At 37.6% G+C, this 25,584-nt stretch overlaps 1 protein-coding gene across 1 annotated transcript in view; it reads left to right on the top strand.

Annotated features, from left to right (window-relative positions):
• Positions 1 to 25,584, top strand: part of cntnap5b (contactin associated protein family member 5b) — a 62,222-nt gene that overhangs the window by 27,050 nt on the left and 9,588 nt on the right. Inside the window, exons 7-16 of the mRNA XM_056244123.1 lie at positions 738 to 881; positions 6,390 to 6,654; positions 8,712 to 8,855; positions 9,282 to 9,453; positions 16,818 to 16,924; positions 17,212 to 17,331; positions 19,367 to 19,567; positions 23,609 to 23,765; positions 23,955 to 24,082; positions 24,902 to 25,072. Coding sequence (XP_056100098.1) covers positions 738 to 881; positions 6,390 to 6,654; positions 8,712 to 8,855; positions 9,282 to 9,453; positions 16,818 to 16,924; positions 17,212 to 17,331; positions 19,367 to 19,567; positions 23,609 to 23,765; positions 23,955 to 24,082; positions 24,902 to 25,072 — 1,609 coding nt within the window. The remainder of the gene's footprint in view (positions 1 to 737; positions 882 to 6,389; positions 6,655 to 8,711; positions 8,856 to 9,281; positions 9,454 to 16,817; positions 16,925 to 17,211; positions 17,332 to 19,366; positions 19,568 to 23,608; positions 23,766 to 23,954; positions 24,083 to 24,901; positions 25,073 to 25,584) is intronic.

Raw genomic sequence — 25,584 nt, 5'->3', positions numbered from 1 at the left:
CATGGCTAGCTGATGTTAGTTTTGAGGTCACCTTACTTTTAGCAGATATTTGCATTTTTTAATTTACACTCTTAAAATGGACTAAAATATTGATGAGTTGTCCGAACTACAGATTTTTGTCAAATGGAATGGTACCTAGAATCAATTCATAATAAATTGAATGTTTAATTTATTAGTTTTAATAAATTTAATAATGCATTGTTTTAAGAGATGTAGAATAAATGTATTCATTTATTATTAATAATTAGTCATTTAAAAAAACGAACCATTGCAGTCAATTTTGTCCCCCTTTTGATCTCCTTCAAAATGATTTGTATATTTTGTTTGTTTATTTGTTGCACTTTAAAGTGCATTTTATGAAATATGCTCTGCAAGTAAAATATAATAAAAAACCATAATAATACTGTTTGTTTGTTTGTTTGCTGTTTACATTGTTTGTTGCACTTCGAAGAGCATGAAATATGTAAAGAACTTATTTTATTTTTTTATTATTATTATTATTTTTTTTACTGGATTTGATTAGTCTCAAAACAGTGCATAAATTGCTGCACATTTTGATCTGGACCTGCAGAATTGTTGAGTTAAAGATTGGTAACATGGTGACCATAATCAAGTCATTTCGATTGGTTAAGAGCATAACACCTCAAGCGCCAAATCACTTGACTAATGATTGGACGCATTTCTCGCTGTGTTGTAAAACCTCTCCATCGCTTTTGTTTTTCATTCATTTCACAAAGCTCAGTTTTGGAGGCATCCCTCTTCCTGGAAAACCAGGCACGTTCCTGCGGAAAAACTTCCATGGATGTATGGAGAACCTCTACTACAATGGTGTCAACATCATCGACCTCGCTAAACGACGCAAACCTCAGATCTACACTGTGGTGAGGATGTTTGTCTTGTACATTTATTATTGATAATCTCAAACATTTGTTATTGTTGTTGTCAGGGCCATGAAAAGCTATAAAATAGGAAAAATCACCACAGGTCTTGATGAATTAGCAATCCCATCCCACCCTATCCATAATGAATGGTTCTTGACCCGAGTATTTAGTGATTTCTCCCTAATAGCACCAGCTTGGAGAGGTGCCAGAACTTTTCTGCAGCCAAGTTTGTGGATCGTGATGAATTTTCCTAGTTGGGCCACAAACAGTGTTCGTAGCGAGATTGATTTATATTTTCATTCTCATTAGTTTTCACCTGCATTTTTGCAGAAATGCATCTTAACGCTGGCGTAGTTCTCTGTGGAACGGGGCAGCAGGGAGCGAAATGGAGCCGTTTGGATTAGTTTGAGCCGTCGCCAGTATACTATGGCACCGCAAGGGAGCTTTTTAAGAGAATGAATTGTGGTTTTGTCCACATTATTCCCACAGCGCTGAGAGCCGTGTCATTAAAATATCTTTTACAAGGTGGGCAATCAGTCTCCAAGAGCTGCTCGGGCCTTGGATTACGCCTCATAAATGATCCGCTGACGAAATACCTCATAAAACCGTACGTCGCGAAAGGTCTGGGGACTAAATTACAGTCAATTTGAAATGAGGGGTGGGTTTTAATGAGACGGATGGCTTTGTGTAATGACACATTTCTACTTCTTCATCCGGCAACACTACAACTGTGATGTTCAAAAGTTCTTTGTCATTTAATAGTGTTTTGGTTGTATTGATAGATAGATAGATAGATAGATAGATAGATAGATAGATAGATAGATAGATAGATAGATAGATAGATAGATAGATAGATAGATAGATAGATAGATAGATAGATAGATAGATAGATGGATGGATGGATGGATGGATGGATGGAATGAGATAGATAGATAGATAGATAGATAGATAGATAGATAGATAGATAGATAGATAGATAGATAGATAGATAGATAGATGGACAGAATGAGATAGATGGATGGATGGATGGACAGAATGAGATAGATAGATAGATAGATAGATAGATAGATAGATAGATAGATAGATAGATAGATAGATAGATAGATAGATAGATAGATAGATAGATAGATAGATAGATAGATAGATAGATAGATAGATGGATAGATGGATGGATGGATGGATGGATGGAATTAGATAGATAGATAGATAGATAGATAGATAGATAGATAGATAGATAGATAGATAGATAGATAGATAGATAGATAGATAGATAGATAGATAGATAGATCGACAGAATGAGATAGATGGATGGATGGACAGAATGAGATAGATAGATAGATAGATAGATAGATAGATAGATAGATAGATAGATAGATAGATAGATAGATAGATAGATAGATGGATGGATGGATGGATGGATGGATGGATGGAATGAGATAGATAGATAGATAGATAGATAGATAGATAGATAGATAGATAGATAGATAGATAGATAGATAGATAGATAGATAGATAGATATATGGACAGAATGAGATAGATAGATGGATGGATGGATGGACAGAAGGAGATAGATAGATAGATAGATAGATAGATAGATAGATAGATAGATAGATAGATAGATAGATAGATAGATAGATAGATAGATAGATAGATAGATAGATGGATAGATAGATAGATGGATGGACAGTATGAGATAGATAGATAGATAGATAGATAGATAGATAGATAGATAGATAGATAGATAGATAGATAGATAGATAGATAGATAGATAGATAGATAGATAGATAGATAGATAGATAGATGGATGGATGGATGATGGATGGACAGAATTAGATAGATAGATAGATAGATAGATAGATAGATAGATAGATAGATAGATAGATAGATAGATAGATAGATAGATAGATAGATAGATAGATGATGGATGGATGGACAGAAGGAGATAGAGATGATAGATAGATAGATAGATAGATAGATAGATAGATAGATAGATAGATAGATAGATAGATAGATAGATAGATAGATGGATGGATGGATGGATGGATGGATGGATGGATGGACAGAATGAGATAGACAGACAGACAGACAGACACTTTTTTTAGTAGCTGTTTGAATAGGAATATAATTCCACAGCCCTGCTCAATTGTTCCACATTTTCTCAGTCCACAGACTAAAGGAATCACAGTCCTCTAAATCAAGTAACTTTTGTAAGATCCTATATTCTTCTGGTCTGGTATTGTTAGCGGACGTTACCCCACTATGATTATGTGTAATGGCTTGTCGTCCGCTTTCATATCATGTCCCATCAGTGCAGTGGACTACACCAGAGTACAGCTAATCACTCCAGCCATTAATCTGGCCCACATGCTGGATATTGCTTCCTTTAATGGACCGGGAGGGAGTTCAGTGGGACTCTGGTACTAATGACGGAGAGGACCGAGTCCTACTTAGTCTGTGCACACCCTCTGAGAATTTCACAGCGGACACCTCCTCTCTCTCTTGCTCTCTCAATTATGCAGTACGTTTTCAGTGAGGCAAATATACAGGCTCCTAAGGGGCCTTTGGAGCCCAATTAGGGCCAGGAAATGAGGCATGGTGTCTCTTGAGCGACTAGCGCCATCATAGTGGGATTTTAGAGCATATGTGGAATGCACTGTCTGGGATTACTAGGGCCAAAAAGTCTAAAAGGTTTTTTTTTTTTTTTTTTTTTTTTTGTTATATATTACCCTACATTTGCATGTATCCTAATCAGTTTGATTTGACCAGGGATAGTTTTGACACTGCAAAAAAAAAAAAAAAAAAAAAAATCTTACTTACTTTTGTCTTTATTTTTGTCTTCCCCCCTAGAAAAATATTGAAGCTACTTGGCATTTACTCCACAAACAAAATTTCATAAATATCCACTTTGTCTTCGGAGAATATACTGTAGCCTATAAGTTATTCACAAAAATTAGGTTTATTTTTACGGTTAGTTTTCTTGTTTTATAAAATCGGCGAAAATCTGAATTTATTCTGGTTTGAGCTTGAAACAAGAAAACAAACAATGGATTAAGACAAATAAACTTAATCAAAAATATCTGAAATATTAAAATCAATATTAAAGTGGTAATTAATAAATAATTATAATAACAACAATATTAGTTTATTTTATTAGCATTGTTTCTATTCAGAAATACTTAATTTATTAAGTACAATGGGAAAGCAAAAGCTGTTTCTTAGATGCTTTAATTTAAAATGTATTATCTGCAAACTATTAATATTATTATTGCTGTTGCTGATATTCCAGTAGCCTAATTATTAAATTATCATAATAAATTAGGGATGCACGATGATATCGGGACAACATCGGTATCGGCCAATAAAAGCTTAAAATGACCATCATCGGCATCGGCCGATATGAATATTTCTGCCGATGAGCCTTGCCGATAGGGTGGCGTGTTTCCTATGCGCACGTGACGACCACGAACGAAGCATGAGCGCCAGCAACTTAAACTTCCAACTAGGGTTGTGCGTCTCACGCGGTTTTTGATCGTGGACGAGGACGATAAAAATGTCTCTTCACGGTCTGCTTTTGAAGAAAAATCATAGTATCCTGCATTCTGTCAGTTCAATTCTGGCGCCTTCATCTCAACATACTGTACAACGCGACGTACATTCACATCACATGTAAACGCAGAGGTAGAGTTACACTCACGGGACACCGCAATTCACAAAGTTCATTATTTGCATGTGCGTCAAGTCTTGCTAGTTAAACATGTCATTCACGTGCTGGGGCGCTGTTCTAACATCCGCTTTTCTGAGCGCGTACAGTGCCGTACACGCGACGCTCACAGGAACTAAAAGCCTGTCACAGCGCCTGCATACTGGACTAATCTTTCGAGTCTTATTGCGCTGATACTGTCAAATACACACACGGTTTACATAAACAAAGTTGGTCATGTCTAAAGTGAAAGCAAACAGAGAAAATCTGCTTGTCAAATGGTGTATATTAGACGCGTCGCGTGCAGTTCTTAAAGAGACAGTAATATGCTGCCGCTTGTCCTTAAAGAGATACTGCACCCAGAAAAAAAATTCTGTCATTATTTACTCACTCTAATGTTGTTCCAAACCTGTATTCATTTCTTTCTTGTGCTTAAATATACTATGGAAGTCACTGGAGTACAGCAACTGTTTGGTTAGCCACTTTCTTCCAAATAACTTTTATTTTCAACAGAAGAAAGAAACTTGAGAGAGTAAATGAAGACAATTTAAATTTTTGGGAGAACTATCCCGTTAATGTTAATAAAACAACAAAACACAGAGGAAATCACTCACTGCTCTTGACTGAGAACTTTAATAGAAGCTTTAATAAGCTTTTTTTGCACAAAATACAAATATATCGGCATCAGGCAAAATTAGTTTGAAAATATTGGCATATCGAATATCGGCCAAAATCCTATATCGTGCATCCCTATAATAAATACATTTAAATATTAATTTATTTTGCCAGTATTGATTTTACTCAGAGAAACTTTATTAAGGAAGTCAAACGAAAATGTGAATGCTGCTTCCACAGGTTTATTATGGTAATTATTAAATAATAATATGTATTTACTGTTTTAATTTTTGTGGTATTGCTCTTATAGAAATTCTTCATTACGGAACTAAAATGTAAAAGTAAATTTTATTTATTTTATTTACAAAGTAAATAAATATAATAATAAAAAATAGTGCTGCCAAATCGATTAATCGCGATTAATCGCATCAAACATAAAAGTTTGTAAATATATGTATACACACACATATTATATACAAACTTTTATGTTAGATGTGATTAATTGTGATTAGTCGATTTGACAGCACAACAAATAAATATATTTATTTATTTATATATTTACAAATAATTTTTTTTACTTAGACATACTAGAAAAATGTGAATACCAAAGCTGTTTCCTGTTGGCTTTAATCAAAGTGTATTTCCTTCTCGATGGAGCCAAGGGTGACACCATTCTGTGGTGTTTGGGGTTTTATTGGATTGTGTTTAGCGAGTGCTCTGTCACCTCCTTACTTAAAAAATCCAAACACGTTCTTTTTCCTCGAACGGTTCCCCGTGCGATAGTCCGACAGTCTGGTGCCGGCCCTGTTGTGGTTTGCTGTCTGAGACCACACAGGAAGGCGGATCAATGGATTGTCCACAGTCCAGTGCCAATGGACTGTTGGTCTAAAAACAGACCCTATTCTGTTTCCGTGGAGACCTGCAGTCTTCGAAGTCCTGACATTTGACTTACTGTTTATTCCCCTGTCGCTCCGTCTGCCTGCCCGCGGGCAAAACCTGTCAGAGAAGGAAAGGAACATATTTCTGCACGGGTTTGTGTTTAGATTTGGGGGTGAATCGTTTCTTTTTGTGTAAACACTGAAATATTTACTACACTTGTCCTTAAAGGAATAGTTCACCCCCAAAAAATACTGTTGCACAACCATACGCTGATCTATTTTTCTCAGTTTTAACCATGTCCTGTCGTTTCAGGGGAACGTGACCTTTACCTGCTCAGATCCTCAACTGGTCTCCGCCACCTTCCTGAGTTCCAGCAGCAGTTTTTTGTCACTTCCGTTGGACGCTTCCATGGAAAAACTGTCGGTGACCTTTCAGTTCCGAACGTGGAACCGGGAAGGGATGTTACTGTCCGCCTGGCTGAGGCGAGAGTCGGAGAGACTGCTTTTGCTTCTCGTTCATGGGCAGCTTAGGCTCACACACCACAGATCAGCACTTCAGAGCTCTGACATAGTCATCGGTGAGACGTCTACTTGTGTAAATGTGTGTCTATTGTTGGATTTGAACCTATAACCTTCTGGTTGTCATCTTTATCCACTGGTTCAAATAACACAACATAATGTTGTAATTAAAATCACAATATTCCCAAAGATTATTACTATTATTAATAATCATTTTTATTTATTTATTTATTTATTTATTATTATTCAATCGCTCATTAAATACTTCAAAATCTTCCAAAAGGTAGAGTTTACTAGTTTATAGTTTTCCAGTTTTCCAAGCATGCATCACACAACCAAGTTCGGTAACATTTTATTTCGATGGTCCACTTTAGACATTTGGCTAACTATAAGTAACTTTGCAACTACATGTCAACTAAATTTTATTAGTACGTTGTCTACTTAATATCTGCTAATACTTTATTTTGTTGTTGGAACTTTGCAACTACATGTTAACTTATTCTATTAACCCGAACCCTAAACCTAACCCTAACCTAACAGTCCACTAAAGCCCCGTTCGCACTGGCTAGTTCTAGGAAATAACTAAATGTTCCCCTTGGGCCATTTTCCTGGTTGCATTCACACCACCAGTAGGAAATCTGAAGCTGTGCTTGTAGTTGAGACTTTTATTTTGAAGGTATGGTGGACATTTATTTTGACGGCGCTGACAACGCCAGAGCCTGAGCACACAGTGCTCCCATTCTCCGTCTTCATTAGTTTACGATCTGTTTTACAGTCCTGTCTAATACCTTATTAGATAGAACTGTCAAACAAAAAAAAGTGGACAGTATATGAAAGTATTAGCGTATGTCGTGTGGTTGATACCCAATGTCACTAGCTGAGCAGAAATACATAATCATGTTTCACTTGGTCCCCTCAAAGTTGGGTTGGGTTTTCTACTTAGCTTAAAGGTTGAGAGGTCCATCTATCACTTTTCTCCATGTTCGTGGAGTAAATATAGACTACTGTATATTCTGTGTGTGTACTAGCTTTTTTTAAATGACGGGTGCTGGTGTTTCGCGGGCGTTTGGCCAATCAGTGTACACTAACGTCACTGGTAGTTCCTATTGTGCTGGGTTAGACCCTTCTCTGAAGTAGGAGCTGATTTAGTTCCCCCAAAAGGTAGTCCTAGAACTAAAATCGTTCCCAGTTCCTGTGGTGCGAACACGCCAAAAAGATGGTACTTCCGGCATTAGTTCTAGGAACTATAATGAAAAGGTTCCTCCGGTGCGAAAGCTCCTTAATACTCTAGTGAGAGTTGATTGACATGTAGTTGCAAAGTTACTTATAGTAAGTAGAACGCCTAAAGTGGACCATTGAAATAAAATGTAACCTAAAATTTCTAACTCTCTGATTGAAGCAATTGTAGTTTTTCTCCACAAATTCCGCTATTAAATGGAAATTGTTTAGAAAATTGTTAAAATGTTCAATTATTTTGAAACCGTTGAAGACGTCAGACCACATTATTTCAACTTAGAGTCAAAAACCATCGATTAACAACCTCGTAGCTTAAAGTAAGGTTTTCTTGAAAGGCTTATAAGTAATCGTTAAAAAAATATTTTTTACTTCCGGAACCGTACTGTTGCACACCTCTCAGTGGTTGTTTTGACGCTTCAAACGCGCATTTAGTATAATTACAATTAACTCAAATTTAGAACAACAGATGTGAAAGGGAAGTCCCTCCAAGGGATTATTATACAAGGTTGTGCGCTTGTCTTCGCGTGTGCGTCTCCAAAATACAACAACATGATCAAAATCCAATCCCGCATGCACACGTTCGCCCTAAAAGCATTTACTGTGAATTCAAACAGGATTTTTAGTTGTAAAACACTCTTTGGCAGGCACACCTGTATGTCGACTGAATTTTGGATGCAGCTGCCTGGCAAGCTGCCATCGCAGACGGCAAACTGAATCTCTGCACGTCCCTCTCAAGGGGAATAGTGGATTCTCTGCTGGGCTGACATATGCAGATTAACTCGTTGAGCTCCAGCGCACAAACCCCAGATCTGTCAATCATTCGCCCTGATTAATGCACGGCGTTCGAGGCGTAACATCGCTCTGTGTCTTCCTCTGCCAGGTCAGGCTCTGAGTGACGGGCAGTGGCACACGGTGTCCATTAGCGTGGGAGGTTTCCAAGTTTCCCTCTCGGTGGACGACGAGCCACCGTCCACCATGCAGCTGAAGGAGATCGCACAGCCTGGGAAGAGCGTGCTAATTGGCGGTAGAGTGCTAGTGTAGTTTTTCAATTAAAAGCATTGACTAATCATAATGTAATGCAACTAATCAATATGCAAATGGAATGTGTGGGCTGTAATCACAATATCCACTTCTTTGGTACTTTATCAACCATGTTATATCTTGGAGATTTACGTATTTTTTAGCAGATGGTATCAGTTTGCGTTCTGAGCTAGTAATTCTACAGAACTATTAAAAACCTTCACTTATTGTGACTGATGCCACACTTATTATGACTGAAAGAGCTTTATATAGCCAAAATATAGTCACTCAGGAGATAAATAAACACAATATATTGTCAAAATATAGATTTGCATTTAACTTTAACTACAAAAGAGGTTTTCATTTATATAATTCTATTTCAATTTGTTACACTGCTACATTATTGATATCTATTATGTCTTTTTAACAGGTTGCCCATCAGTGTTAACCAATCAGGGTTGTCGGAATCCGACCCTGGCCTATCAAGGCTGCATGCGCTCTGTAATCATTAACAACCAGCCAATCAACTTCTACCTGGTGCAGCAAGGACTGCTGGGAAACTACAGCAAGCTCCAGTTTGACATCTGTGGGATTCGTGACAGGTATAGATCCATTAGTCATTCTGTTTGATATGCTAACGACGAGTGGCTTTTTAAATAAATTATTGCGATTCACTCATTATGAGATACTGAGTGACACAAACAAGCACAGTTTCAAAACAACGTAGCTTAGTGTTAAAATCCATGCCAGTGATTTGCAAGCTAATTAGCATTCACCTTTTTGCCTGAAACTTCAGATGTGCGATAATGCTTCACACCTCGCCCAAGAGGACTGATGGTTAATGTGATGTTTATGTGAATAACAAACTACCCTCAAACAGCTTACGCTCAACACTAGTGTAATCTCTGTGCGCGCAAAAGCTGTGGGCAAAGTTTAAATCTGAAGCATCAAACAAGGATACAAACCTAACACATTTGTTATGTGTTTTAAGAGTGCAATGAATTAGATGTAATTAGCAAGCTGGGAGACCTGAGATCACAGTTAAAAAGGAAAACTGCTTTAAAATGTATTATTTGAGTATGTGTTTGGGCAACGAACCGCTGTTCTGTATCAATGTGTTCTTCTCTGTGAAAATGACACTATAGTACTCAACACTGTTGTTTACACTATGAATGATATACTGACAGAATTAATTGAAAAGAGGGAATGAGCAGATGTGACAATTCCTCCATTATCATTTATCCCTCAGCATCCTTGCCTGTTTTCCATGGTCTGTTTTCCATGGTCTTCTTTATGGCATACATGCACACGCGAGAGATAAACAGGGAGGAATAAAAATGAGGCAGGATGACAAAGAAAGAGAGAGAATGCAAGACAGGTGAGGATAAGAGTTTTTGGTTGGGGTGAGAGAAAGCTAAGATAAGAGCAATAGGAAAAAAGAGAAAGAAAGAGAATGAATGAAAGACTTGTGTACTGAATAATGAAGGAATGAAAGAAAGAAAGAAAGAAAGAAAGAAAGAAAGAAAGAAAGAAAGAAAGAAAGAAAGAAAGAAAGAAAGAAAGAAAGAAAGAAAGAAAGAAAGAAAGAAAGGATAAAAGAATTTTTTTTATAAATTGATGAAGGAAGGATGAAGGAAAGACTGAAAGAAAGAACGAAGGAAGGAAACACTAGTGTATTGAAAGATGGAGGGATGAAAGAAAGAAAGGATGAAAGAAATACGACAATAATGGATAAATTGATGAAGGAAGGATGAAGAAAAGAAAGAATGAAAGAAGGACTAGTGTACTGAAGGATGGAGGGATGAAATAAATAAAAAACAATGGTTAAATTGATGAAGGAAGGATGAAAGAGAATGAAAAAAAAATTAAAGAAATAAGAAAATAACTGTTACATTTATGAAGGAAGGAAAGAAAGAATGAAAGAACAAAAGAAAGACCAGTGTACTGAAGGATGGATTGATGGATAAAAGAAAGGAAGGATGAAAAATAAGAAACAGATACATTGATGAAGGAAGGAAAGAAAGAATGAAAGAAAGAAAGAATAGTGTACTAAAGGATGGAGGGATAAAAGAAAGGAGGGATGACAGAAATAAGAAAATAAATGATAAATTGATGAAGGAAGGATGAAGGTATGAAAAAGCAAGAGACTAATGTACTGAAGGATGGAGGGGTGAAATAGAGGGTGAAAGGGTTAATAAAAAAAGAGGACGGAAGGATTAATGAAAGAGATTGATGGATGGAAGAGAGAAGGAAAGACTAAGAAAATGAGTTTAGTTAGATTAGGGCAAGAGCACTGGATAAAACGAAAGTCAAAAAAGAAAGCTATCTAGCTAGTCAGGTTAGGTAAAGAGCATTAGACAAAGAGAAAGATAGTCAGGGGGAAAAAAGAGAGAGAGCGCGCCAGGTTTAGGAAAGAGCATTACTGAAAGGGAACGCTAGCCAGGGAAAAGGAGGGAGGATGAGATCGTAAATTCCCTCCTGTCAATCTCGTCTCTGCAGGTCTTTCTGGCAACGTATGCCACATTCTTCACCGAGCAAATGCTCAGACCTGGCACCTGGGCAAATGACTGTTGGCAGGGCCGGCATGGGGATGAATTGTGATTTCAGCTCTGCCAACATGCTGTGAACGTTCCAGGGGAAAAAGGCAGTTCCAGGCATGCATCCACGACCCACTCAGTCTGATGTGCCCTTGTCAAACACAATTTGAAATACTCTTTTGACCAACCATCACCTTAGAACAAAAGCAGGCCAAAATTATGTTGTGACAAGTTTAATTGTTCACAAGAAACCGCCTTGGCCTTCATGGTAGCAGATATTGAACTAAAACATTATGTGAAACATTTAGTTTTAAGGTTTCTTCCCTTTGAGAAGTTGTCCTCAATCTTAGCTGCTTCGGGACCTCAATTTAAGACTAAATTCTGTCTTTTAAATTGTGATGATATACACTACTATTTGACAGAGAAGTTACTGTGGACTGTTCAGAATTTAGACAGGTCTAGCTAGATAATCCTAGTTGTTCTATCTACTGACAACTTTTTGACACTTCAGTTCAGAGTGCAATACCCAAGAATGATTCTGATGGGTTGGTGAGCAGCATCCAGAGTAGGTGCGCGTCAGAATGATGGTTAATTTTGTTGAGTTGTTTAGCAGCAACCATAGTAGGGGCATGAATGATGGTTGGATCTAATGGGCTGATGAGCAGCAATGAGAATAGGAGCAAGTCAGAATTATGGTTCGTTCTGATAAGTAGGTAAGCGGCATCAAGAGTAGGGGCACGTCATAGTGATAGAAATTGCAAAAGGGTTGGAGAGCATCAAATTTAGGGGTACATTAAGGTGTTAGTTAAATCTGATGGGTAGTTAAGCAGCACCCAGAATAGGTGCAAAATTGTAATTTCTGGTTGGTTGGTTGGTTGGTTGATTGGTCAAGAAACAGAATTCAGATTAGAGGCATTAACAGCAGGGTTAAGCTTTTAATGTTAACTCAAAAAGGTGCGAGACCCTGACAGGCAGAAAATAGGTAGTTCTGATTGAACATAAGTCATTTGAGGAGTTGCCTCACTACGCTCAATAAACTACATTTATTAGCAGCATCCCGAAGAGGGGCATGTTGTAGTGATGGTTATTTCTTATGGGTTGGAGAGCGTCCAGAGTAGGGGCATGTCAGGGTGGTAGTTAATTTTGATTGGTATGTGCGAGCAGCATCCCGAATAGGTACATGTCAGAGTTATTGTGATTTCTGATCGATCAGTCTACACCATCCAGTGTAGGGGGGCATGTAATCTGAGCCATTCTAGCAGTACAAGCTTTCAAGGTTAACTCAAAAATGTGTAATACGGCAGAAGATAGTTCTGTTTGAATGAAAGTCATTGGAAAGAAATGTCTCAATACACTGAATAAACTGCTTTAGTATTATAACAGCTCATCACTTAGTAAATTGACTGCCTGACAGCATCTTCAAAACATTTGCATATTTGGTGTCGTTTTGGTGAAAGTTATATTTACTATGGAAAAATGGTTCTATAAGAGAAGTCATGGGAATATTCTAACAGGTAGGATTTTTGGCAATATTTTGACAGAAAGGGTTCCTGTAGCCCAAGACTGGTTGCCCACTAAAGCTAAGCAGGGGAGTACCTGGATGGGAGACTTCCTGGGAAAACTAGGTTGCTGCTGGAAGAGGTGTTAAGGTGATGATACATGGGGCAACTTTTTTGAGCAATGTTGCTTGGACAGTTTCCCATTGAGAACGGGCAACAAATTTCTATCTGGATAATTTAGATCGGTCGTGGGTCCTGTGTCTCACCTGGTTGCCTGTTGACGGCAACATTGCCCAGCAACATTGCTCAAAAAGTTGCCCCATGTAAAATCACCTTTAGTGAGGCCAGTAGGGGGTGCTCACCCTGTGGTCTGTGTGGCCCCTAACGCCCCTGTATAGTGATGGGGACACTATAATATAACAAGTACCATCCTTCAGATGAGACGTTAAACCGAAGTCATTAAAAATCCCAGAAAAAAAAAGAGTAGGGGTGTAACCCCGGCATCCGGGCCAAATTTGCCCACTGGCCTCTGTCCACTGATTGGCTTCATCACTCTGTCTCCTCTCCACCAATAAGCTGGTGTGTGGTGGGCGTTCTGGTGCACTATGGTTGCCGTCGCATCATCCAGGGTGGATGATGCACATTGGTGGTGGTTGAGGAGATCCCCCCCCCCCCCCCCCCCCCTTCTATTTAAAGACCTTTGAGTGTTGAGAAATGCATTATATAAAGGTAACGAATCATTATTATTAATATTCCCACAGATTTCTACAGTGTCCGGAAATGGTAACTGACTGTTGTAAAGGTGCGGTCACATTAGCAAAATTTTGCCAAAATTTCACTGACTAAAAAGGTCCATTGTTTATAGTGTCGAACTGTATAAAGCAAGCTCAAAAATAAGTCACTTTTATACCAAGCAGCTTTCTGTTGGTCATCACTGCGAAATTGTGTAAACAACTTGGACATGAGCGAAATGTGCGTGAGGAAATATATCACCATCACGCTAAATTCCAGATTGCTTGGATTTCTACTTAAATGACTGGATTTCTCCCACGAAAATTTGCTGAACAACAGTATGTGACCACACCTTAAAACTCATGGTCATGTGCGCAAATTATCCACGTTGACCCTTAATGACTGTTATGCTTTTTCCAGTGATACAGGTTGCCATTTCCTCTTATGTCCAAGTGATGGGTGTCACTAATTCTGAGGTATTGGGTATCAGCACCCAAAGTAAAATTGTCATAGTTTGGTTACCCTAGATTGGTCGTTAAGCAGCAGCCAAAGTAGGTTGCAACGATCCTGAATGCTGTTGAATTATGACTGTCTAGCCAAGCCAAGGACAAACACATAAAGAATCATTTGAGGGACAAATGAGACATTGAGATGCAACATCATTTAGAGCCACATGAAGCTTGTTGAGTACCAAGGCTGTAGAAGATGTACCTGTTTTCGCTTCAGTAAAGCTTATCAGCTAGAGTAAATGAAGATAAGTGAGGGCAGTTGTGGGTTCTGGCTGTCCTCTAGAATAAGTTAGAAAGTCTCGAAAAGGTATGCTCGTCTCTGATGGCCTTTGATCACCATCCTAAATCATTTGCGTAGACCTTTCCTAGCTGTACTTCAGACACTTCTCCACGTCTCTTGCTGTATTCTTTTCTCGTTCTGTATCAAGCCATCTTCTTTTTTTTGTCATAATTGTCGTTGTCTCTTTATCACTCTGTCTAACCTATGGCTAGGCCTGAAGTCCTTGTCCTTGCCAGCTGACTTCAGTTTGATACGTTAAGGTAGATCAATAGAGATTTGGACAGTGGCCACATGAGCCAAGACTTCCCAGCTTCTGCCAACAACCACCCTACCTGAATAGCACCAGTGAGAGGGAACTGGTTTGTGGGCGAAAATATATAGCTATCCTTGGTGGTGATGCTACCCACATTGCCCTGTTCTTCATGAAGTGCAGAGCAGAAATAAGCGAATAAAATGAGAATGGGAGAGTGAGGGTAATCTTTAATCACACTCGCTATGGTTGAATGAAGATTCACACCACAGCACTTTAGATATCCTTTGGTTGCTGTCCGTGGCCCCTTAGATTTCGCTCCTTTTAACCTTTCTGTACCATCACTTTTTTTTTTTCAAAAAGACTGGCCTTTGTACTCTTGTGCTTAACGTTGCAGAAAGACACAATTAAGATGTATTCAAATGTATGTCAGGGTTTAACAGTCAGGTTTCTTCCTGCGTTGTTCATCAGTTAGCGCTGAGATCAGCCGGCACCAATGTAGATCGACCTCTGCTGAGTTTCAGAGACGTTCGTAATCTTGCAGCCAGTGCTGCGAGACGGTTGTTATTCCTTTACTCCCTCCCTCATCACACTTCATGTGCACGATTCATTGGTTAGTTTTAAATGTTTTAATGTCTTTGTAGTGTTATGCCTCTGTCGTCTCTAAAACAAGATGTTTCATTGGTTTTGGCTACTGTTTTAGGTAATACAGCGGTCTTGTCAATTAGTTAATTTAATTTAATGGAGGTTAAACATAAAATAATGATAGACTTGGAAAGACGTCAAGATTCCCTTGAGGGTCACGTTTAGATTCCACTTCCCGGTCTGGTACGGAACGCCCACTTTTTAAAAAGGCAATAGATAAAATTAAATATAAACTATTCCAACATATTTTGGAGTTCAACTTCAGTCTGGTTTCATCCTTCATTGTTCACCCGTTAGTGCTGAGATCAGCTCACGCTGGTTTAGAATCGACCTCTGCTGAGTTTCAGACACGGACGCAATCCTGCGGCCTATGAGGCGAGACGGTTGTCATTTCTCTCCTCCCTTTCCTCATCACACGCTACATGGATATGAGTTATTTCAGCCACAATGGAGGCTGACAGCTGTGTTTTCTTCTTCTTCTCCTCATTATCCTGATCTTTTGTTCTCTCTCTGTACTATAAATTAATCAAAGTAGCAATCAAGCATCGTAAGATTCTTTAAAGTTATTTTTCCTCACCTCTGCAGGTATTAATATTTTGTACAGCATTTGATTAGAGTATTCAATTATTCAATTTTCTTTTAGTGACAGAAACTGTTAGAACATTAACACACCTTTCAGATTCAATAGTCTTTATTGTTTCTCTGGCAAAGCGATGCTTCAGAAAAGATCACAATTTTAGAGCTAAATACATACCTTGATGGTTTTGTTGAATTATATTTTAACAAGGGAGTTCAGTCGTGTTACAGTTTTAATTAGCATTTTTACATCCAGGTATTTAGCATATGATTTGCATTAAATCGCTTGCGTGTTATTGTCTTTTGGAAATTAAATTTCAGCAAAGTTTCCTTTTTGAAGTTATTAGTTTGTCATTAGTGCTCCATTAAGTGAGTTTTATGAATAATGCATCATATGCAGGTAGATTTTTTTTTTCTTTTACCTGCTGACGAGAACGGGATCAAACTATAAATACCCTTTATTTCATATGCAATTAAAACGCAGGATGTCGCATGCATGATGAAAACTTGATCATTTCAAGAGTTGCTTAAAGTCGATATATTACTTGTACCTATTTGACAATAAGACTCATCCCAACAGAGACAGCAAGAGCGAGTTTGGTTCTTGGCTTCAGATTTAACTTCATCACATTCACAATCTTTCATCACTTGTCCACCAGCCTCATCCTTGAGTGCGCGTTCAGTCTGTCGCAAAATTGATGCATCCTTCGTGAGCTTTCAGCCTCGCTCATCTATTTCCTAATAGTCACTTGTGGTTATTGATTGATGCCACGTCCTTAAATCCCACCGAGCACAAAATGCATTACTGCTTGGTATTGTACCGTATGTCGCAGTGTGTCGTTTGGGTGATTTGTATAATTCGATTATGGTTTTTTTTTTCACAGTGCCTTACAGTAAGTACTGTTAAAGTTTGATCAGAAATCTTATTTGTCTTGCAGATGTCTTCCTAACTATTGCGAGCATGATGGAGAATGTTCTCAGTCCTGGAACACGTTCTTCTGTGACTGCTCGGGAACTGGGTACACGGGAGCCACCTGTCATAACTGTGAGTCGACAAGAACGATAACGATTACAACAAACAAAAACAGCAAGTTCATTGAACTATTTGTTTGTTTTTGAGAAAGTAGCTACAAACTCTTTCAACTGTCTCAGGTTTTGGGATTGATTGAAGTTTGATATAAGTTTCTATTGAAGTTTTTTTTTTCTCTGTTCTTTTTTTTATTTAGTAATACTGCTTACAAACGCAAAAGCAAACAACAATGAACAATTTTCCTTCATTGACGAAGCTCAATATGAACTGACTTGATGTTTTTGTTGCTGTTTTCTGGTTAGCCATCTTTGAACCCTCGTGCGAGGCCCACCGGCTCACAGGAAGTGCCTCGGGCTTTTTCTCAATCGATCCTGATGGAAGCGGAACGCTTAAATCCACAGTCGTCTACTGCAACATTACCGGTGAGACCTCGGTGGGATAAAAACATGTGTTAACATGAATACTGCAAGTGTGGGATAAAAATAGAGATGCATACATAGTGTACATACATAGATGCATGCATACATGCAATGTTTTATTTGTTGTATATGTTAGAAAAAAAAAACATTTACAGCTAAGTTTAGGCTTGGCATTCTATTTCTAAGACCATTTCGTATTTTCTCGAACTTGTTTTGTTTGTTTTATACTCACTGAATATTTATTAACACTTTACAATAAGGTTCAATTCGCTAACATTAATGTATTTATTAGTTAATGTACTGCACTTTAGGTATTATGAACAAACAATGACCACTAATTGTACAGCATTTGTTAATCTACAGTAAGTGCTATATTATTTACTGTTTGTTTACAATTCATTTATGTCAATTCATACAATTTGAAATTGTTAATGTACACTGCTGATTGGGGTCGGTTAAATTTTAAAATGTTTTTTTTAAAGAAATCTCTTATGCTCACTAAGACTGAGTTTATTTGATCAAAAATACAGTAAAGACTGTGTAATATTGTGGAATACTATTACAATTTAAAATAACTATTTTCTTTTTGAATGTATTTAAAAAAATATATATATTCCTGTGATGTAAAACTGAATTTTCCGGTGTCACATGATCCTTCAGAAATTATTCTAATATGCTGATTTTGGATAAATATTTATTATTATTATGAATTTTGAAAGCAGTTGTGTTGCTTGATATTTTTGTGTAAAATGTGATATGTGTAATATCGGTGTAACATTTGTAATATTTACATAATGTAACATTTTGAAACATAATACATGTCTAAATAAACATTACTTTCTTATTTTTTTAATCTGACTAACCCCACACTTGAAGATATAAATATAACACTATAATATAACTTGAAATGTTACAAATATTTTAGCTTATGTTGAAATTTAAATTTAAAGAATGTTTTAATTAAGTTAAAAGATTGTTAATTGCATTAACTAATGCTAACATATAGAACCTTATTGTAAAGTTTTACCAAATGAAAGTGCAATTGACCAATACTGAACAAAGTTAACATTAATGTAGGCTACAGAAATAATAACAAACAAGGGTGAATTTAATCTTCAGCCGCCATGTCCAAGTCAAAAAGCTTCCTTAAAAGTGTTTGCCGATTATTGTGGGGTTGTGTTAGGAGTTTTTGAAGGTACAGAGCTGTCGAATTGTTGAAGGCAGTTTTCGGCCAGGGGAAATCTGTTTGAATCCACACGGAGGCGGAGTCATTAATCAGAGCTTGAACTTGTCCAATCGCTGATGGATGCTGCATTGTTTGCCAGGGCTGTCTGTGTCCCAGGGTGCCGAACCACGGGCCTGTCCGGGGGAAACCGTGTATCGGTCCGTTTTGCTGGACCGTTATACAAGCTGCTTGTTCTGTGAAATATTACTCATCTCCTGCAGAATTGTGATAAAGCATTGCCCTCTTCCACACATGCGCTGGCTCGGGATCCACTAGAATAAAGTGCCATTGACTTTGGCCAACCTCAATTAGAAATGCCGCATGAAATGTAAATTAATGTACGCTTGGCACATGCAGACTTAAGTGCCTGCTGGCTGGGTAAACACAGCCCCCCCTGCTGAGGTGTTTGCTGGATAAATGAAAGCTGACGTCAGGGGTGTAGCGAAGATTGGCCTTAACTCTGAGCTGGAAGAGACTTGCTACGCGGCTTTATTTTTAAAGCTAATTGAAGCCGTGCTCTTTCTCGTTACGGTTTGTGTACATTATTATCTAGATTACAGCTCGCTCTTGTGACTGAATGAATCGAGGAGGTATAAAGTGCTGCGGGTTCAGTTTAGTAAAGGATTGAATTTGACAGTGCAGATAAAATGGACTATGTTGGCAATTGAATGGTGCTATTTACTACATACTGCAGTATATGCTGACTAAAAATAGTATTTTCAGTTAGTGATGACTTCAATTGATAAATAATGAATTGATGATTTAAACTTTTCATGTCTAAAAGTCTTGTGCGCATCTATATGTGTTTTCCAGATGATAAGGTTTGGACGGTGGTGAATCACAACAGCACTGATATAGTGAGAGTTCAAGGGTCGTCCCTTCAGAAGCCCCACGTGATGAAGTTCAACTACAGCGCGTCTCTAGAACAGCTGCGGACACTTGTGGGCAGGTCTGAACAGTGCCAACAGGAAGTCGTTTATCTCTGCAGGAAGTCCCGCCTCTTCAACACATGGGGTGGGTATTGAACAACTTCTGCAGTTTGTGTGCTTTAACTTAAGTTTTTCCATCTAATATTTTAAAATGATATAGTGCTGGGCAATGATTAAATCGTGATTAATCGCATCCAAAATTAAAGTTTGTGTTTACATAATATATGTTTGTGTACTGTATAATTATTTTGTATATATAAATACACACACATGCATGTATGTATTTAAGAAAAACATGTTATTTATATATAATATAAATACAGTATATACATGCAAATATTTCTTAAATGTGTATTTATATATACAAAATAATTATACTCAGTACACACAAATATTATGTAATTATTTTGGATGCGATTAATCATTGCCAAGCACTGATATTATAGCATTTCAGCTTTGTTTCAGTTAACAAACATGTTTTAAATAGTTTTTATTTTAGTTAACGAGAATAACCCTTATGATATATAACTGATCATTGCTTAAAGGTAGGGTAGGCAATTTTCGGAGCTGCTAGCAATAGCAAGTTAGCTTTGAAAACATAAGATCCCACCCTCCCTTCAGAGCGTCTACAAAGCCACTCAACCTCCAAAACACATGGACAGACACAGCAGAGTTTGCAAAGCGTCAGAAGACGAGAGACGGCGTTAAACTACCTCATGTCTCAAAGCACATGACATTACAATGATAATGAACGTAAACAACTTAAAAAGCACTGACTTATACCACCTGACTGCTGCAGGATAATTTCGGCGTTGATAGTGTTGCCATTTAAATGCATAAATTCGAGTCATGAATAACGCTATGGGTTTCAATCTCTTCCACATTACAGTAGTTAGGGCGTGAACGAAGCATAAGCTGGTTGTTTTGGTTCAGGAGAAACTGTAAAAGGCGGCTGCGGTTTCGTTTGCGGTGCTCTGTGACTGCCGTCTGTCTAATTCTGCATAGCATGAAACGTGGTGATGACGTGTGATGTCTGCGCGAGCAGGTGCATGGAGGTATGGAAATACATACGTTGACAGGCAGGTAGAACATCGTATGATTGGGCATACATTTTTGGAACTAAGCCTTCCACATATGATATAAATACATATAAATACATTTAGATACACTTAACTTAAGTGATTGCTATCAGGATGTGAAGAGACTTTCAGGCAGCATAACAAAATAACAACTTCTGGAACAAATCGCCTACTCTGCCTTTAATGTCAAGCAGTCACTCATCAGTGTTCACTGTCCGATTCAGATCTTTTCCAAGTCCTTTTTTCTTTGATTAAACGTCTCAGCTCATTGGATGATTTACCCGAAGTGGAGTTTGTTCAGATCTATAATCTGACTTGACCCCAATCTAATTTTCAATATTAATTGATGGGAAATGGCGACATTTATAAACTAGCCGGTCCTTGAAATTGTTCATCAGTTTGTGCCGGGCACAGGGATATTTGCATAATGAGATCTGAAGTTGGGTCCCCGTTCTTGCGCTCTGGGGGCTGTAGAGCAAAGTCTCAAGGACTGGCCTGATTTTCCCTGGGGGATATTGGGTATAAAGACTAAATGTGTGGAATAATTGTGGCTGGATCTGGTGGGAATATCTCCATTGACTAGTCTTTTTTTCAGATCTGTTAACTTCAGAGGAACACTATGTCAATTCTGCCCACAGTTTTACTGTGGTAGAACAAAAACCTCTAGCTCTTACCTGCGTGTAATTGTCAGCTAAAGTTTTTTGATTATTATTATCATTTTTGACATTTGTCGAATTAGTGTGTAAACCCCTTTTTAAATTGAAATGTTTGTTTTAGTTATTTATTTATTAGGTAACACTTTACAATAAGGTTCAATTAACAAGGTTACAGTTAACATTCGTTAATGGATTAACAAACATTAATGAACAATAAGCAAGACATTTATTACAAAATGTATTAATATCTGTTAACCGTTCATTGTTAGTTCATGTTAGCTGAGGTTCATTAACTAACAAAACCTTATTGTAAAGTTAACACGTATAATTTGTATGCTTCATTTTAAAAATAAATGTATTATTATTATAATTATTATTATTGGCATTTGTCAAATTCATATTTACACCTCTTTTTAAATTGATATAGCATAAGCATAAATGTTATACAGTATGCCTTATTATTATTATTAATATTATTGGCATTTGACAATTTCATGTACAGTATAAACCCCTTTTTAAAATAAAATTGTTATTTTATATATTTATTATTTATTATTTTATATTCTTAAGTGATATAAAATAAATATTATATATATATATATATATATATATATATATATATAAACACTCACCTAAAGGATTATTAGGAACACCTGTTCAATTTCTCATTAATGCAATTATCTAATCAACCAATCACATGGCAGTTGCTTCAATGCATTTAGGGGTGTGGTCCTGGTCAAGACAATCTCCTGAACTCCAAACTGAATGTCAGAATGGGAAAGAAAGGTGATTTAAGCAATTTTGAGCGTGGCATGGTTGTTGGTGCCAGACGGGCCGGTCTGAGTATTTCACAATCTGCTCAGTTACTGGGATTTTCACACACAATTTCTAGGGTTTACAAAGAATGGTGTGAAAAGGGAAAAACATCCAGTATGCGACAGTCCTGTGGGCGAAAATGCCTTGTTGATGCTAGAGGTCAGAGGAGAATGGGCCGACTGATTCAAGCTGATAGAAGAGCAACTTTGACTGAAATATCCAGTCGTTACAACCGAGGTATGCAGCAAAGCATTTGTGAAGCCACAACACGCACAACCTTGAGGCGGATGGGCTACAACAGCAGAAGACCCCACCGGGTACCACTCATCTCCACTACAAATAGGAAAAAGAGGCTACAATTTGCAAGAGCTCACCAAAATTGGACAGTTGAAGATTGGAAAAATGTTGCCTGGTCTAATGAGTCTCGATTTCTGTTGAGACATTCAGATGGTAGAATTTGGCGTAAACAGAATGAGAACATGGATCCATCATGCCTTGTTACCACTGTGCAGGCTGGTGGTGGTGGTGTAACGGTGTGGGGGATGTTTTCTTGGCACACTTTAGGCCCCTTAGTACCAATTGGGCATCATTTAAATGCCACGGCCTACCTGAGCATTGTTTCTGACCATGTCCATCCCTTTATGGCCACCATGTACCCATCCTCTGATGGCTACTTCCAGCAGGATAATGCACCATGTCACAAAGCTTGAATCATTTCAAATTGGTTTCTTGAACATGACAATGAGTTCACTGTACTAAAATGGCCCCCACAGTCACCAGATCTCAACCCAATAGAGCATCTTTGGGATGTGGTGGAACGGGAGCTTCGTGCCCTGGATGTGCATCCCACAAATCTCCATCAACTGCAAGATGCTATCCTATCAATATGGGCCAACATTTCTAAAGAATGCTTTTAGCACCTTGTTGAATCAATGCCACATAAAATTAAGGCAGTTCTGAAGGCGAAAGGGGGTCAAACACAGTATTAGTATGGTGTTCCTAATAATCCTTTAGGTGAGTGTATACTGTATTTAATGTATGTTTAAATTGATATAATACCATACGCATAAACATTATACAGAATATATGCCATATAATAATAATTATTATTATTAGTAGTAGTAGTAGTATTTTTATTGGCATTTGTCAAATTCATGTATAAACCTCTTTTTAAAATAAAATGGTGATTTATATATTTTTTTTCCAACTTTGTGACTTTCTAATAAAACTACCAATATTATTATGTATTTATAATAGTATATGCTATTATAATGGTATATGGTATTATAATAGTATAAGTAGTAGTTTTAATAGAAAGTCACAATAAAGTTGCATTTGTCAAATCACAATTGCTATTGTTTTTCTTTTTCTTTTTTTTTTTCTAATCTGCCAAATGTATGTATATATAATCGTGTTTTATTATACTGTTTACCAGCCACAACACAAAACTACTTATTGACTGCCGGTATTGAATTTCTATATTGGCACATCCCTAAGGCGTTTTTAGTTATCAAGCGGTGGTAGATGTCAGAGTCGTTGTCAAAATGAAGAAATATGTTGTGTTGTTTGCTCCAGATGGGACGCCCTTGTCCTGGTGGCTGGACCGGGCGGGAGAGAGAAGGACGTACTGGGGTGGATTTCTCCCCGGGGTGCAGCAATGCGCCTGCAGCCTGGATGAGAACTGCATCGATATGAACCACTTCTGCAACTGTGATGCTGACCGCAACTCATGGTACAAGCCTCGCGTTCAATCCGTTTGCCTACGTTGTTTGCCCGTTTCTACACTAGTGGTCTTTCGTATTAGAATTTCAGTTGTTTTGTTTGTGATCTGTTGAATATCTTCTCACCACATGTACAATATCAACACCCGTAGATGCTGAGGGCAGCCATGTGAACACAGCTATTGTTTGCTTGTGAACAGGGAGAATGACACTGGAGTTTTGTCCTACAAAGAGCACTTACCAGTGACCGAGATCTTGGTCGGAGACACAAACCGAACCGGGTCAGAAGCGATATACAGAGTCGGATCTCTCCACTGCTACGGGGACAGTACGTAAGGCCTTAACCATATAGAAAATATCATGTTTTATCACACTATACAAGATTTCTTTAGCTAAATATCTGATGTGCAGCATATTTTATTTAATTTGAGACAAGTATTATTACACTGCGGTTCAAAAGTATTTGATCTGTACGATTTTTTATGTTTTTAAAAGTAGTCTCTTCTGCTCACCAAGGCTGCATTTATTTGATTAACAATACAACAAAAACAGTAATATTGTGAGATATTATTACAATTTAAAACAGCTGTTTTCTATGTGAATATATAGTAAAGTGTGATTTTATTCCTGTGATCAAAACTGAATTTTCAGCATCGTTACTCCAGTCTTCAGTGTCACATGATCCTTCAGAAATCATTCTAATATGATTTGATAATATGATGATTCTCATTATTATCAATGTTGAAACCAGTTATTTACATGTTTATTTCAGGATTCTTTGATGAATAGCAAGTTAAAAAGAACAGCATTTTTTAAAATAGAATCTTTTGTAACATTATACATGTCTTTACTGTAACTTTTGTTCAATTTAATTCCATCCTTATTCTTAATAAAATGTAAAAAAAAAAAAACAGTTCTCAACATTGATAATAATGAGAAATGTTTCTTGAGCATCAAATCCGCATATTAGAATGATTTCTGAAGGATCATGTGACACTGAAGACTGGAGTAATGATGCTGAATATTCAGCTTTGATCAAAGGAATAGGTCAAAAATATTTGAACGACAGTGTATATTTATAATTTCACTCCTCATCCAAAAAGAGTATTTGTATAAAACCGATATAATCGGTCTCCTCTGACCTCAGGGTTTCTGTGGAACGCCGCCTCCTTCTACCAGGAGTCGTCCTACCTGCACTTTCCTACGCTTCAGGCCGAGCTCAGCGTCGACGTCTCGCTCTATTTCAAAACCACGGCTCCCTCCGGAGTCTTCCTGGAAAATCTGGGCACAAAAGACTTCATTAGAGTGGAGCTCAGCGGTGAGTCCCTTTATATTGATCGCCGGAGTGATAAAACTAACTTTGCAAATAAAGATAAGAAAGATCCGAAACATGCTCAAAAGATCAATATATTAAGAACATGCTAAGCAATTTGAGATGAAATATGACCTGAACATGCTCCCTGACAGGTAGTGTGAGTTTTCCTCGTCTCGCTAATGTTTTAGCAACACAAATATGGAGATAAACTGGCAAAACTCGCTCATATTCATGCCATGTCATTAGTATTTGCAGCAAAGAGGAGAGGACGTAGCCAATTTCAGTGGAAAGAGCAGTTTTACTGAACTGTGGCGCTGTGTTCTGCAGCCACTGAAACCATCAGCTGTGTAATTACTGTACACAGTTCACTGAGGCTGTTCATCTTCATCATATTGCCTGCCGCCGCCTTTTTTAGATATTTTCCCATAAGTATTAGGGATATTTTTTTCCCGCCATGAGTTTTCAGTATACGTTGCCTGCATGTAAAAGAGGTAATTACAATATTGTAAACGTGA

Source organism: Rhinichthys klamathensis, unplaced genomic scaffold (genome assembly GCF_029890125.1).
Source record: "Rhinichthys klamathensis goyatoka isolate OS25496 unplaced genomic scaffold, OSU_Roscu_1.1 h1tg000925l_1, whole genome shotgun sequence".
Lineage (NCBI taxonomy): Eukaryota > Metazoa > Chordata > Actinopteri > Cypriniformes > Leuciscidae > Rhinichthys > Rhinichthys klamathensis.
This window is presented reverse-complemented; position numbering and strand designations above follow the sequence as displayed.